This window comes from Protopterus annectens, chromosome 13.part0 (assembly GCF_019279795.1).
Source record: "Protopterus annectens isolate FY-2018-M chromosome 13.part0, PAN1.0, whole genome shotgun sequence".
In the NCBI taxonomy this organism is placed as follows: Eukaryota; Metazoa; Chordata; order Ceratodontiformes; family Protopteridae; genus Protopterus; species Protopterus annectens.
This window is the reverse complement of record NC_056747.1, coordinates 259,898,829-259,915,435: the sequence shown is the minus strand read 5'-3', so window position 1 is coordinate 259,915,435 and position 16,607 is coordinate 259,898,829. Positions and strand designations below refer to the sequence as shown.

The following is a 16,607-nucleotide window of genomic DNA, read 5'->3' as shown; positions in this document are numbered from 1 at the left end:
GAATGAGCCTTTACAGAAGAAGGAAGGCTCTTACAGTGAAATGAATAACAAAAAGAAATGGCTTTAGAAATAAAAGAAGAAACAGTTTACTTGGATACACCCAATCCTAAGAACCTAGGATGAAAGGAAACAGAGAGTTGATCAGATTTACAAAATGTCTTAGTCTTATCCAAATAAAATCTGAGTTGTCTATACACATCCGACCTGTGCAGCAGCAGGGAAGGGAAAAAGTGGCCAAATGAAGAGAGTGATTAAGGGACAACTCATTCACCACCTTGGGCAGGAGAATTAGTACTGCAAGGACACCCTGTCCTTACGAGACACCAAAAAAGGAGAACAAGTCATGAGGTCTTGAAGATAAGACACCCATCTGGAAGAAGTAAGAGCTAACAAAAGTACAGTCTTCCAAGTACAATGTTGCAAGAAAGCTGAAGCTGCAGATTCAAAAGGAGCCAAAGTCAAATTTTCCCAAAAACAAAATTAAGACCCCAGGGGAGAAGGAACAGGCTTCCTGGGAGGGATAAGATGAAGGAAGCTTTTAAGGAGTTATTTAGCTTCAAATCTAGAAGTTAAAAGAGATAAAGGCAAACAAGCAGAGACAGCTGATAAGTGTGCCTTAACAGAAGAATAAGCCAAACCTGCATTGAGTAATGCACACAGATAAGAGAATACCAAAGGAACATCCACAGAAAGTGGATCCAGGTTACGAGAAAGACACCAAATAGAAAACCTCTTCCATTTTGATGTCTGATTCCTTAGTGTTGGGCTTCCTGGTCCCCTGCAGAACCCTAAGCACATCCTCAGAAAAAGGGTGTCCATGTGGAATCAAAATCCTATCATCCACAGTGTCAGTTGAAGAGTGGACAGGTGGGGATGGATGAGAGATCTCTTGTCTTATGTGAGTATTTACCCTGTAAGGTCTTGCGATTGCCCTTGGCTAAATGCAGAAGAGGGAACCAATGCTGTTTTCATCAAAAGGGAGTCACTAACAAGATTTTGGGAACATCCTGTTGAATTTTGAACAGGGCTTCTGGGATGGGGGGGGGGGCGTAAAGAAACATCCACTTCCAAGAAAAAGATAGGGTGTCCATCTTTTCCAAACTAGAGGACCTGGGACTCTGACACAAAAAACAGGAAGTTGTCTTTTCAGAAGGGAGGCAAAATATCTACTTCAGGAGTCCTCCACTGGTGGCCAATGTCCAGAAACACATCACTGTGAAGCATCCATTCACGGGATTCAGTTAAGGACCTGCTAAGAATGTCTGCCAAAATATTTTGAGCTGAGGGAATCTAAACTGCCAAAAAAGTCACTTGATACTGTGATCCTAGACCAGGAGTACCAACCAGCAAAGATAAGGCCTTGTCACCCCCAGTTTGATTACATAACATCATTGTGGTATTGTCTATAATCACCATGAGAGCTCCTGGGCAGAACAAAGGATGAAAAGTCTGAAGAACCAGCAGAAGAGCTCTCAGCTCTGACACTGATGTGCTCTTTCTGTTGAAGAGGTGACCAAACACCCTTTACTTTTAGGGAGCCAAATGCTGCTCCTCATCCCACGTCTGAAACAACTAAGAACAGCTCCTGAGAGGGAAGAGGGGGTGAAAAGGGAACCCCTGGATTTAGAGATAAGTGCTGAAACCATCACTGAAGTTCCTTCTTGAGAGAAGGCAGAAGAGGAATTATGAATTCAAGGGGATGCGCATGTTGAAGCCAAACTAACATCAGAAAACCACTGAAACTTTCTCATGTGGAGTTTGGCCAGAGGGAGCATAGGAATTGGTGGAGGCCATGAACCCCAGAGCTCTCAGAGATTTCCTGGCTATTATAAAGGCCAGAGAAAGAAGAGTTTGAAAAGAGGAAAGGAGTGTTAATGCCTTGAGTGGTGGCAGGGATGCCAGAATGGGCACAGTCCGGATCCTGCAACCCAGAAAAACATGGTCCTGAGACACAGTCAGAAAAGACTTGAGTTTATCGCGAACCCCAGGCTTTGCAGAAGGGAAATGGCAAAAATGCAGATTTTGCAATAAGATCTCTGGAGCGGATGCCTGAAACAGGAGGTTGTTGCCCCCTGAAGGAGGCATTTGGTGAATATTCTTGGGGCAGTAGAAAGCCCAAAAGACAAACTAGAGAACTGAAAATGCCAGGAAGCGACAGCAAAACATAAAACCTTCCTGAAAAGGGGATAAATATGGATATGGAGATGAACATCCTTGAGGTACAGAGAAACCAGATAAGCCTAAGGAAACAAAAAGGCATTCAAAAAGAGATCACCTTCAGAAAATTAGGTCTAGAATTTGTCTCCAGGTACCCTATTTCCTGGGCACTAGAAACATCTTGGAGTAAACCCCCCTCCTCCTTTGGGACAATGGTACCTCTTGAAAAGTACCCTGTGTCAAAAGATCTTGAAGCACCTCTGGAAAAAGGACAACTGTTCCTGAGGGGGCTCAGTAATTCCCATAAAAGTTGGAAGAGATTTCCAGACAATGAAATACCCCTGGTGGATAAAGGAAAGAACCCAGAAATCCAGAGTAATCTTTAGCCAAACATGAGGGGGGGGGGTGGCTTGAAAGAACAGAATAGCCAGACAGCACCTTGATCAGGAAAAGGAGACTTCTGAGGCACAGAAGTCTGAGCAACCTTTGCGGGGGGAGCCTGCTTGGCACCCTTTTGACCCTTAGGAGGAGGGCAAGATTGCCTGCCAACAAAGGCTGGTTTACTAGAGTAGCTTCTATGACATTTAGGCACAGGGCAACCAACACAAGGGACTTAAAATAAATCACCAGTAGATTTACCAAACAAGTGTTTATTATCTAGAGGGGCATCCATTAACTTAGTCTTAATATCAGACAATGGTTGAAGCCAAAGCCAAGAACACCTCCTCATCACTGACCCAACAGCAGCAGCACTAGAAGAGGCATCTGCTGCATCATAACTACACTTGATGGAATGAAGAGCCACCTAGGAGGAACTCCCTAAAAGGGAAAGGTCAGAAGTTTTACTTTGAGAGTCTAGAAGATCAGAAATTATCCGACAGGCCTGGGAAAGCAGAGCCAACAAATACCTGGACATCTGGCTCTGATAATCAACAGCCCTAAAACCCAAGGTAGCAAAGGTATAGACCTTCTTTTAACTTAGGAGAAGGAAGCAACTGAGAAGGTTTCTCAGAGGCTATTGACCCCACCGAGGGGTCAGCAGAAGGACAATTGTACAAGAACTTAGTCCTTAGGCACCTTATAGAACCTATCCGGTTTCTTGGGGGCAGGTGGCAGAGAATCTGGAGCCTTACAGGCATTATAAAAGGCATGTAAGAAAGCAGTCATAACAGCAGGGACAGCAGAAGGTCTGGGACAATCCATCTGCAGTAGCTCATAATACCTTTTTGGTATCTCAGAAACTTGAGCACAATCCCATTTAAATAACTCCATCATCCTAGAGATAGTGTTCCTAAAAGAAATCTCTTCAAAGGGAGTATCAGGACTGGTAGACTCCTCCATCTGAGTTGGACTCCTCCTCAGAGGAATCCTGTTCTCTGGGACTCTTAAGGGGGGGTAGAGGACCGGGGGTAACTCTAGGGAGGTTTTAAGCCATCAAAGCACTAAATAATCCCTGAGTGACGGACTGCCCATTCACTGCGGGGAACCCTTTAGAAAATGAGGAAATGTGTTTAGTCTTCTTTTTTTTCTTTAGAAGGACATCCACTTTAAAAAATTTAGAAGGCTCAGACCCTGGATGGTATTCAATAACTGTAGTAAAACGACTTCTGACGAAAATTTGGGGAGCACCCCTATTCCCCTCAGAAATAATCAGCCAAGGTTCCCTATGAATGTCTGAAGTGGACGTCTGCAATGCCTCCTCGATGTGCCTAAGGTTGGATCACTGCTGGCCTCCAACCTGGTCGTAGCAGAAAAATCCAGTGATGAAGACTGGTGAAGATCCAATCTATCACTCACCTCAGGAGGGATGTCCAGTGGAGGCTGAACAGAAGATTCTGGCCTAGGTTTCTTGGCCTTCATCCCAGATGGCTGTCTCTCAGAGTGGCAAGTTCCCTCCTTCATGTCTTTAGCAAGTTCCCTCCATGTCTTTAGCAGGAAGCTTAAGATGCGGATTCTCAAGACAAAGCACCAAAGAAGAAAGCCTGCAATGAAGGGTTTTGGGGACAAAGGCCTAATAGATAAAACAGGATATATAGTCGTGCAAAGTGCCAAGGCAAAACAGACACTGTTCATTATGGTCTTTACAGGGCATCTATCTCACAGACTCGCATTTACCCTTTTTGGATGACATGAAACCCCACAAGCTATAATATAGCACAGAAAGATAAGACAACAAAAACCCCAATGGGCATTCAGACCAATTATCAAAAGATGGCGTTCTGACTGGTGTCAAAAACATGCCGAGGATGGTATGTCCAGATGTCACCTTTATGCCCTACAGTACACAAAGAATGCATGTGACTTATGGCGTATCTTAAAGAAACCTAAAGGTCTTTGTACACCAGCCAGATGTCGGGCCATCCTTGGCAGGGGATCCCTATTGCAATGAATACTGCAACAATGAAATGGAAGGACATCCTTTTACATGCAAGGAAAGAAGCCACATTTCCAAAAACTGAACTTCGCATCCTTTCAATACACTGTGGAGGATATAAAAGTATCTGAAATCTGATAAACTGGTACTTACATGTCATCAACATAGCATGGGTAAGGCATCTGCTGTACATAAAGCCCAGTCTTTTTGTCACTGCCAGTCAATACTCTTGTTATTGCTTGTTCTACCAAGTCTTGAATATAGACAAATCCTCCTCTGATGTAATGCATATCATTTAATGGGTCTGCCGCTGGACCTGGGTCCCAGAATCTGTTCCATATTAAAAAGTTGCATGGAAGAAAAAGAAACTAAATATTCAGTCTGAGAGAAAAAAAAACAATTCATCAGCACACTATAAAAGCTCTTAGAATGTTTACAAAGCTGTCCACTTTACGTAGCCAAGAAAGCAAAAGAAGTAATAAATAAACTCAGTCCATCTATAAAATATCTGTAATAACACATTTTATTTCATATTCACATTTTCCCAAACTTCATCAAAAGTACTGCGTATATTTCTACTCAGGAGAACTACTGCACATGCCGAGAATTATACCACAACACTTAAAATCATGGTCCAAAGTACAGCCATATAAAACAAACTCATTGGGGTCTTTTATGGCTTTCAGGAATAGAGCAGGTCTCCAGCTGACATACTAATAGAATGAGTGCACAACAGAAATGTAAAACACGTCAGGTCTTATGAATAGTACTCCAAATATGTAATTGGGCAAGTGGCCTAGGGCACTTATGATACTAGAATTCTCAGTGTGTACAACTTGTTGAACAGTGACCTTAAAGGAGGACTGCACCCACAAACTGAAAAAAAAATTCATGTCTTGATGTTTCCTATAGCTTAATACCACGTTTGTACTCTGTGCACCTTTTTTTCATATTTTAAATGCAATTCCAGAGTCTGCCCATATGGGGTCCGACATCTTGATTTTTTTAGGATACCTCTGGACATCCCACCAATGCAGTGTTTGTCTTTAAAATATTATACCATAGTCCCTAAATTCCTATCAGTGCACTGACTTTACATGTGTTTTCACATATACTCAGTTTTATTTTAGTCAGTCAGCTTTAATTACCATTTCTTGCTTTTCAATGAGTACTTAAAAGACAGAGGGATAATCCCATAGAACAGTCTTTGCAGTGCCTGCTACTTCATTCTGTTTCTAAAGTGGCCAGTTTTCATTATTTTGCTATGCCTGAGTTGTAGTCCATAAACTCATCTCTCCTCCCCCTAGACACCTCCCCTTCATGTCTGTGAAATGGCAAAGGTAAACTTGATCTGTTTGCTGCTGTGATTGATAGCTCAAAGCAGGCGACAAAGTTTATGTACTGTTGCGTTGTACTATCCACCTACTTTCAGTGAGACACTTATTTTTGCTGCACCATAGCCTGCTTCTGTCCTCAAATTTTAATCCTTACTATCTAATTGGTAACACATTGTTTGGCAAACCATCCAACTTCATTTTTCAGGGATTTCATAAATAATTGGGTCACAAAGGCCATAAAAATTAAAAAAAAATTATATAGCACTGTGATGCACTTAAAAAAAGACTTTTTGCATCAATGTACATTTGCTAAACAATAGTAATGCAAATGTAAACTACTGTTAAGTCAATAATGTGATAATCACCATTGTTAGCTGAGAAGTTGAGGGACAAGTCAAAAATAAGATTAAAAATCAGGGACATTTGAGATGTACAGTCTTGGGCCATTTACCTCTTATTGTACTGTTGTCTGTATTCGCTCCCTGTAAGTTGTTTCTTGCAACTGGAGGATTTATCCAAGTTGTCTTTAGTAATATTCTTAAACCAGTAAATCATTGTTAATGCATCTTCTCCAATTTATTTTTCACACATTTTACGTCAGTATGCAGCCCCCCTTCACGGTTTTTGTCTCTGATTCCAGTCACTTCAGTTTTTCATTCCTCTTTATAAATCCATCCCACATATTACTGTTCATCGTGTTTATGTAAATATGTTTATTCCCATCCCTTTTTAATTCCAAGATACCACTATTGGTGGTTCTTAAATCTCCCATGTCACTTGCTACAATGAAAGTAAAGTTGTTTATTATAAACATCCAGGCTGATATTCCTGCATCAAACAACAGATGAAAGAACATGCACTGGCTAGGCAAATACTATCTTGCTTGGATAGAATGCATTACTTATTCACGTTGAGTGACTCCTGTATTGTGACAGACCCTACCCGTACTAAATGACAGTTTTAACCTTAGGGTAACTGAGGGTAATGCTGCTCAATAGAAAATGAAACTGATACCAAACCAAGTAATAAAGAAATAAAGTCCAAACCACCACACTGGTAATAAAATCGATTCTTTTTACTTCCAACCAACAGATGAGCGCTTTCGTCTAATAGATAGACTTCATCAGATGATCGAGTACAATGCCCCATTCCGGATGTATCTCACCCGACATCTGCAGCAATTGGAGAGACCCCAAAAGTTCCTCACCAAAAGGAAAAAGGGACACCAAAATCTGTCATATGCTGCCAGATTGAAAAAACTCCAGCTCTATTCAGTCGCATACCGTCTACTCAGAGGTGACATGTGCCTGACATACAAGGCCATGTCCAACCCGGAATTAATGGACATGCTCCACCTCAAAAAATCCAAATCCACCAAAACCACTAGAGCAAGCGACTTAAACTTTAGCACGGACATAAATAGGACATGCTGGAGGGATAGATTTATCACGAGACTCCCTATGCTGTGGAATAAAATCCCGGTCCATGTGAGGCACAGCACTTCGCTGGCTCTGTTCAAGAGAAATCTTGACCTGTGGATGGGAGATCGTAGGTTTACCCAGGGAATCATCTCTGTGTCACTGCTGGACAGAGGCACAACAAACTAATGGGCACAGTATTTTTTCATATAAGGGGTGGCGTAAGCCACAAAAATTTGGGCTAGGCTTATAAATGCCTTAGGGCAGATGGCCTAATATAAACCTATGAACCTATGAACTACTGAAGTCACAAAAGCCCACTCTTGGAATGGCTGTCTTATGCGTGGTTACTAATGTACATTTCTTGGCACTGAACTTTAAGCCGCAACTCTGGCACCAGTTATTAATTTGTATCAGGGCTTCTTGGAGAGTATCTACGTCTTAGGGGGATTCTAGGAATGTGTCTAGTTTACAATCACCTGTGAGCTTTATCATCCAGAAGCCAGTGACATTAAACTTTACTTCAGAGAAGAAGATGTCAAAAAGGAGCTGCCCCAGCACCAAGCACTTGCTGACTCTACTAGTGACTTGACCTTTTTGTAGACTTCTTGGGACTTACCTGTAAGCCAGATGATTGTCTAGTGGGTGGCATAGGAGTTTACACCTATTCTTGTGAGACTGTATACAATGCTCAAATGGGGTATGATGGAGAATGCCTTGGCAGGTGAATGTAGACCATGTGCACCATTTTGCCATCCTCCACTGCTTTGAAGACTTTCTTAAAGCCCATCAAATTGAGCAGGTATGACCTACCCTTGACTAATTCAGACTGGGTTAGGTCCAGTGTTTTAAAGCTTTCAATATCATTATTTACCATATCACATTTTTTTCTATGTCTTTACATACAAGACTAGTTAAACTTAAGTCAGTAATTCCCTGGTCAGTAGATGGCCTGCCCTTGTGCATCAAGATAACTGCTGCAGTCCTATATTCATTTGACATAAAGTTTGTTTGCAGGCTAAAATTAAATAATCATTCTAGGGGGCCCGTCATGTCATGTTTCTTGCTAACTAGGAGGGATATTACTAGGACTCATCGACACAGTGTTTTTGGCTTTTTGGGGATCAGAGCCTATTTCCTACTAATAGCTATAGCTGGGGTTACTTCTTGAGAGGTGTCAAGCAGATAAAGCAGGATAAAGTTGCAGCAAACTTTATCAGGCAGTAGAATTGCTAGATCCTGTGGTTCAATATAAGTTGTTTAATTTAAAATTAATTTAGCATACTGTTATGTACTGCCTTTGTGGTTGCCGACATAGCTTAAAAATGCTTTGTGATTGTCCTTAGGCTAGGAGGCTACTTTAACTTCATTAAATGTTGCCAAAGAGCCACTTAATAGTCAATTAACAAAAAAGCACCTCCTTAGAGTGCCACAACCCTTGCCTACCTATTTTAACCTCTAGTGTACATAAGGCCATAAAAAGAAAGAAAACAGAAAAAGTGTATATAACAAAACAATATTTATATATATATATATATATATATATATATATATATATATATATATAATGTTCATAGGTAGGTACTAGGCTATTGGCCCTAGGACATAATTAAGCCTAGCCAAAAATTGTATGCCATCAGCTCCCTCCCAAGTGGTTTAGTTACCTGTGTCCTTGTCGAGCAGGGCCACAGAAGTGATTCCTGGGGTGAATTTCCTGTTTCCCATCCACTCATCAAGATTTCTCTTGACGAGTGCCAACGAGGAGCTCTGCCTCACATATATAGGGACCTTATTCCAGAGCAAGGGGAGTCTCTGGGACACGAATCTGTCCCTCCAACCTATTTATTATGTCAAGTTTATGTCCCTTGAGCGTGTAAGCTCTGGTGGATTGGGTTTTCCTTAGGTGGAGCATTTCTAGCAATTTGGGGTTTGACATAGCCTTGTACGTCAGGCAGAGATCACCTCTGAGTAGCCGGTACACTACCGAGTACAGTCTGAGTTTTTTAGTCTCATGGTATAGGGCATCTGTTTAAGGCTCGTTATCCTCTTTGTGAGGTACGTTTGAGGCCTCTCCAGTTGTTGCAGATGTCTTGTTGGGTACATCCCGAACGGGGCATTACATTCAATAATGAGTCTAATGAGTGATTAGTAGAGGAGGACAATAACTTCTTTATTCCTAGATGCAAACCCCTTTATGATAAGGTGGGCCATGTAGAAGGATTTTCTAACCACTGTGGCCATGGGGTTGTCGAAGGAGAGGTTACTATCTACCAGAGTCATCACACTCTCTGTGATAAGTGGGCTGCCACCCGTGTTTTAGTTCACAGGTACTTGCTTTTTCCCAAAGGGGATAACAATGCACTGTTTGGCATTTAGTTTGAGGCCATGGTTTTGGCACCACGTATCTGTATCCATAAGACCCTTTTGAAGGATGCCTACATCAGTAGGAGTCTTGATTATGGCACCCAGTTTGCAATCGTCTGCAAACTTTGTTAGCCATAGTCCCTCCGTGTTTGCTTGTACCTTAGAGAAATATAAATATATATATATATATTACATATATATATATATATATATATATATATATATATATATATATATATATATATATAATTATACACACATATCTACAGAGGCACACCTACATTCATTCCAAGCCCAATCCTCCAAGTTAAAAAATGTTAAAATTACAAGGAACTAACAATGTATATAAATTAATTATATGAATAAAAAACATGTTAAAGTGCTGTGTATTTTTTATTTATGTAAGTATATTAACTACACATCGAGTTTCTCATTCAAGTACTACTAAATTAGCAAACATGGGGGCACATCTGGCTCTACTTGTAGACTAAGCAATAGACTAGAGGAACATGTTAGGGACATTAAGAACAAAAATGTTTGCAGTGTTCTTTACATGCATAGTACAAATTGTTTGAATTTTAAAAGAATTGCATTTTTTATAATTGACAAGGTAAACCACAATGAAAGGGGTGGTGATGCAAAGCTTGAGGTGGAAGCAAGAGACACAAAGTGGCAATTAAGGTTAAATGCAAAGCATAAACCTGGTATTACTGATTATGTTTCCATCTCCGCAATTTTAAAACAGAGGGCAAGCCAGATTTATTTGTAGTTAATATACTTAAATATATAAAAATACACAGCATTTTAAGTAATACGTTTTTTATTCATATAATTAATTTTGACTTCATATAATTAAGAATGACTCAGAAGAAGTCAGTTTGTCATAAGGGTAAAAGTGCTTAGTCATTTGAATTTATTTATTTATTTATTTATTTTTTTTTGTAAGTGCCGTGATTTGCCGCTGGTAGTAGTCTCTGGAATTACATTTAAAAATATAAAAAAAATACATATATCATGTCCAAATGTGGTGTTAAAATGTAGGAAACAGAAGATATGAAATAAACGTTTTTTTCCAGTCTGTGGTTGTGGTTCTCCTTTAAAAAGCACACATCAGTCAAGAGTAAGACATATGTCTCATATTCTGGTATTATCCAAGCTATTTCTTAATCAGGATACAGTCAGAATCCTGCTTACTAAATATTTTCTCTTATTACATCCAAGGAGGACTAAGTGAATTATTTAAGCAGGATTTACAGATACCTGTATATATGGCATATAAAGTGTTGGAACACAAGAAGCATTTTAGAACACATTAAAAACTGCACAACTGTTGCTGGTTCTCAGAGTAAAACAGCAGACAGCATCTTTCTCATTACCTAAGCAAGCAGTTGTCATTTAAATGGTAATAAAATGAGTTATCTTGTCATTACATGTCTCATATTAAGATACTGGTAGTATACAAAGTATTACACACTAGAATTACTGGTTCCAAGGCTAGTGGCAACAGGACTGTCAGTGTGGGACTGGGCGAGTCTGGTGAAATAGATTTTACTACAAGAATCATACAAAGGAAAGATTTTTACCTCTCTAGAAAGTGCACTGCACACAAAGTAGTAGGTAAAACCCATCCTATCCTACCACTAAGTGCCAGTTTAGTGCACAGAAATAAGACTTTGAGCTGCTAACCATCATCATCCTTTAGTCTTGGGTTTGACTCCTTTCGCGAATCCGAACTTACTTAACCAAACAATGCACGCTCAGGTCACCCCACAGAGGTACTTATGTCTGGTAAGGCTACTAACTTAGAAAATACATTAAAATAAAACTAATTCAGTAGCTACACTAAAACAAGAGATCAGTGCAGCTACAGAACAGCCCCGAATAAATGGATGCAATTTCTTCTCACTGACAACTTGTAAAGCATATCAATACCATCAGCATATTTCTGACGTTTAAACAATGGCCACTTGGAAATAAAGAATTCCATGCAGCTGTATTCATCTTAAAAATAAATACACCCAACCAGTTTTGTTTCAAACAGTTAACCGCTTTAACTTATTATCACTGTTATTGTGCCACAAACTACACTGTACTGTGAATGTGACACCATGCACATAACCATGTCATCTTCAAAAACTGCATCAACACAGACAAGCAGAGGAGGAATTGAGCCCTTATTAAACAAAGCCATTATTTTAAAAAGGGTAACACATTCCCTTTTAATACAATGACACAAATGATAACTTCGGAGCAGTCTTCCCTGCAGTGAAACCTCTGGTGGGTATACAAGTCAATTTTCTACTACTAAGTGAATCAAAGGAGGAAAAGAAGGGGCAAATCACGAACCATGTCACTGTTCTAGCTCAAACAGCTTCTGGAAACCCATATGGGAAGACTTTCAGTTAGAGCTGCTGTTTACATCCATATATCCAAACAGAAGAGGTACTTGGTGCTCAATATTGAGGTGATAATGGAGTTACATCAGTGTTAGAATGGGAGTGCCTCCATCAGTAAGGTTAAATCCCCATAGTCGAGATCTTTGATATGCAAAGTGTTCAGCTTTATTTAATCACCTCTACTAAGTGTACAATAGAGGTTAATACACTGTGCAAGTTGCTGGAAGGAGTGCAGAGAAGCCTTGGTAGTTCTTTTGCATATTTCTGGTACCTTATCATATATCAAATGTGTTGAATGAGCATTCCTGGCGGGTGGTTATAGGGCACACAGTTGGAATTTTATAAGTAAATAAAGAAACATTTTATTTTGAACTAGGCAGGCTTAGCTTCATTCCTCTGGCTGGAGACAGAAGAAATCATGCTAGTTATAAATCAGCTACCCTGAAAGTTATTATAAGGCAATGCAGTTAAAAAAAGAATCCCAAATATGAATTACGTGTGATATATCATGGAGACGTTCTGTTTTGGTGAGTCAGTAATGGTCCACTGTAATAAAGGAAAGCAAAAACTTGTGTGGACATGGTATATAGTGGTTCTCACTCTGAAAAATCTAGCCATACTATAGTCTTCACAGAGTAATACCTTAAACCTCCTGTAGTGGAGGGGTCTTGACAGACATGCAAATAACCCTCTGAAGATATACTAATGTTTCAGCTACATGGCTTCTGAATACTGTTGACTTTTTACGTCCTAATGAGTGCATTCAGGCCAATAAAGCTAAACCCCGCAGGCATGCCATGTTTTGGTCCTTTTCTGATCTCCTCAGTACAACTTAAGCAACTGTTTGGCTAGACTTTAGAAACATAGAGCTTAAAACCAAGCCATAAATATTAGGGTACTTGCAAAACATCCAGATCATCATCCAAATCAAAGGGTAAATAGAACTTGAGATAATTCAAACAGATTATCCATTTCTTTACAAAGCATGCAGTACTTTGACCCTGGCTTCCTTATACCTCACTGAGATTTAAATGGAAAATTTCTGCATACTCTGATCTTATTCCACAGTAATACAGGTAAAGCATGTGATATACAATCTTGAAAGTACCTAAATTTCCAGAATCACCTAAAGTTTAAATACTTTTCTGTCATTATTCTAGGACTGAGAGATTATCCTTGTATACTGAATAATAAATAAATGCTTAATTCAAGGATGAAGCAGCCTCCTTTGCAGTACCAGTGACTTACCTATCCTTGATTTTGTTTGTTCTGGTAACGTCATCAATGTCCATACGAATTTTGTATTTCATATGGGTAGGGACTTCTCCCTCAGAGTTATTTTGGTACTCAGGAACCATGAAAACAATACCAGCCCAGAACTGACGCTCCTCTAGAAGTTGCAAGGCACGGCTTACTAAGAGCTCCTCTGAAGGCACAGCTTCAATTTTATTCAGAGACACACACTGAAAGGAGAGACAAGAAGCTATGTTATTTTACCAAAAATATTCGTCAATATGTCAGATATAAAAAATCACAATTAAGTCTGTTTCTGCTTAGGTATCCCCTCACAATACTCAAGTGTATAGAACCAAAAAAGTCAAGTGTTCACAGAATGACAAGTACATAAATGCTGCTGCTCAGAATGCAAACTTGAATTTCTGGATTGCGGTTTAGGTGGTGGTTTCCACAGCCAAATATTGTATCCATTTCTCCACTTGACATAATTAGACATCAAACACAGCTCACAGCTTTATGGATAACTTCCTTTCAAAATAAATGAACATTTCTTTAGAGATGTGCACTACTTTAATTTTGCTTGCTTTTTAACTACAGCAGTTTTAGGAGTTTTTTTAACAAATGGTGTAATGGTTGAAGTTTCTAAAAACAGCAGTCTTTTAAATGTCTATCTTTATAAATCATTTCTGTGCACATCTTTATAAATTATTGCTATGCAACTAGTTACACTACCATTTTGATGTCACTGTTTGGATAAAGGCTAAAAGACAAATCTGCTAAAAAGTGACAGATAAATAAGAAATGACAATACACGGTACTGTGTAGTACCATATGCTGACATTTTTTAAACAGCAAACCCATATGTAACTTAACGATGTCCGTGCTGGCTATATGTCCTTGAACCAAAAACTTGCCTGCATCACAAATCTTGGCAGCATTACCTCATACTGCATTATTTCAAAAACAGATTTTTTCCCCCAAGGGTACATCCTATGTGAAGGGCTAACCCCCCACAGCCCAAGGTTTATTTTCCTCTTTAGAAGGCCACTGTATCTTGGAAAACACTTACAGGTAGTGTAAAGCATGCCTCATTCTTTCGCTTGCAGGATGCAAAATCAGACACCTTAGAAACAAAAGACACAAGTAACAATCTCGAGTGTGTGTTTGTGTGTAGGCAAATATTAAAAAAACCACAACAACAATCAAGTAGGTATGCTTCTCCTGGTGTGATACAAGCTCTGGTGTTTTCAAAATGCGACTGTAAGCCAAGCTGGGGAAGGAAAGTTCAGAGCTGCTTCTAAAAAAAGCAGCACTGTCTGCAAGACTGGACCTCATGAAGACTTTTGTCACAACCCTTATGTAAGGAAAAGAAAAAAATCAGAGAACTGACAACCTCAGAGACCATGCACTTAGAGACTAGGGTTCCGGGAGTACATTCCTTATGCTGGGGAGTGCAGAGGGCACAGCCCCATACAGAAATACTTTAACTCTTTTTGCATTTTATTTAGATTTCTGGCAATTAGGTGGGGCAACAGGATAATGTAGTAAAATGACTGGGTGTCAAGAAGTTAATTACCAAACTGAAGTAGACCCTTTAAAATACATCTTGAAATAAAGACGGTCTCCTTCACAAATGATCTCAGACTGGGGGGGGGTGCAGAATCTATTTTTTCCCCTCCTTCCCACAGACTAAAAGACAATGGTGTAATTCAACAAAAAATTTTTCTCATGGTGGTGTTGAACCCTATCATTTTGTAACAGAAGGACTCAGTGTTTCTGAATTCAGACTATTTCAAGTCATCTTTGCTGGCTCCAGTGGTGCAACCTTCCCAAGACTTCACGCAACTCCTTGCCCTAAGCATCACAATCTCGGCTCTGTGTTTTGTGATGCATTATGTCACAAACTAGTCTGGATCACATCAAAATAAAACTGTGGAGCGATAAAATAGCAAATGACTTACTTCAATGACCTGAGACAAAGTGGAAATCATTTCATCCACATCCCTATACAGATTCTTCCAGGGATATCCCATATCGTTATCTGAACGATTAGACAGAAATGCAGACAAGACTGATGAATTCAGGGAAGTGTTCTTCAAGCGTAAATCAACAAGCTCAGACACAGCTGGACTATGCAGCAAATCCTAGAAAGCAAAATATGCAAAATGAACCAGTGGCAAAAGACTTGCATGCTACTTTTTCAACAAGCTAGTCCATGTCTTATGTATGAACAGAATTAAATTAGTCAAAGTCCTTTGCAAAACTACAGAATAGTGTCAATGCCTGCTTATTGTAGTACTCCTAGGCAAATGAAATTCTTACAACAGCGTACTCAAGTATCTTGGCCTGTGATGGTTCATCCCTTCCAACCCTGTCTCTCATTTACTTATTCTTTTGTTAATAATAAGAGGTGACTAAGCCAGACAGGCAATCTTCCCTATGGCTTGAATCCCAGACAAATAGTCAAAAGTAATTTCAAATATTCAGTATAAACTAACAGACACAATCATAATTCCACAGTACAAATCAGTTAAAAACATGGCAACAAGCTGATACACAAATAACAGAACAAAGGACCCAACTGCTTCAGCAATCAAGTACGGCAATAGAGCTACATTAATACAGAATCCCAGTACCAACAAAACAGACAAAGGGGAAAACTGTTTATGAATGAGAAATGAATGTGCTTTAAAACTAACCAGTTTATTTGATTTGGCCACCACACACTGACTGGTAAAGCAGAAAGAATGATTAACAAACTAGTTTCTTCCACATGCTAATTTGCCTACATCACCTAAAAGCATGCATGTCATTTCGTAAATGTATGTTCACTGTCCTGCTTAAGGATGGGATAAAACTCTTATTGCTCCAGCTTCTTCTACAGATACTGTCTTCAAAGTATACTCTCTCTCATCCCTTGCAAGCACAGCCATAAGGCTCATCCTTTCCACTTCCTTAAAGTCTTTCGACTTTCACGGTTAGGGGCCGCCACAGCAAAACTCCCATCCGCTAATGATTGGCAGTGGATTTTTACGGTGCCGATTTGCCAGCCCAATGCCCAACCTTCAAAGAAGGCACACCCATTCATGCACGCACCTATCTGCATGTCTAACATCACGGGATAAAAACACTAGTAGAAGGAATGCAATTCCTAACACTGCAGACATATTAGCAGTCATTAAGGGCAAACTCTTATTTTAAATGTAATACTACATCCATATATAACCTTCAGAATCACTACATAACAAAGGCTCTCAAACAGTTTGCTAAATCTAGCAAAAAATTGAATACATATGCTTCCTCTGCAGACTCTGAACCTAACCAC

The 16,607-nt window shown here is 39.6% G+C and overlaps 1 protein-coding gene across 1 annotated transcript in view; it reads right to left on the bottom strand.

The window, feature by feature from the left end:
* The window catches only part of ABCA7 (ATP binding cassette subfamily A member 7), an 882,362-nt gene that overhangs the window by 545,925 nt on the left and 319,830 nt on the right, over positions 1 to 16,607 (bottom strand). Inside the window, exons 11-13 of the mRNA XM_044053819.1 lie at positions 15,244 to 15,426; positions 13,295 to 13,509; positions 4,685 to 4,861 (exon numbers count right to left, since the gene is read on the bottom strand). Of these exons, the coding sequence (XP_043909754.1) occupies positions 4,685 to 4,861; positions 13,295 to 13,509; positions 15,244 to 15,426 (575 nt within the window). The remainder of the gene's footprint in view (positions 1 to 4,684; positions 4,862 to 13,294; positions 13,510 to 15,243; positions 15,427 to 16,607) is intronic.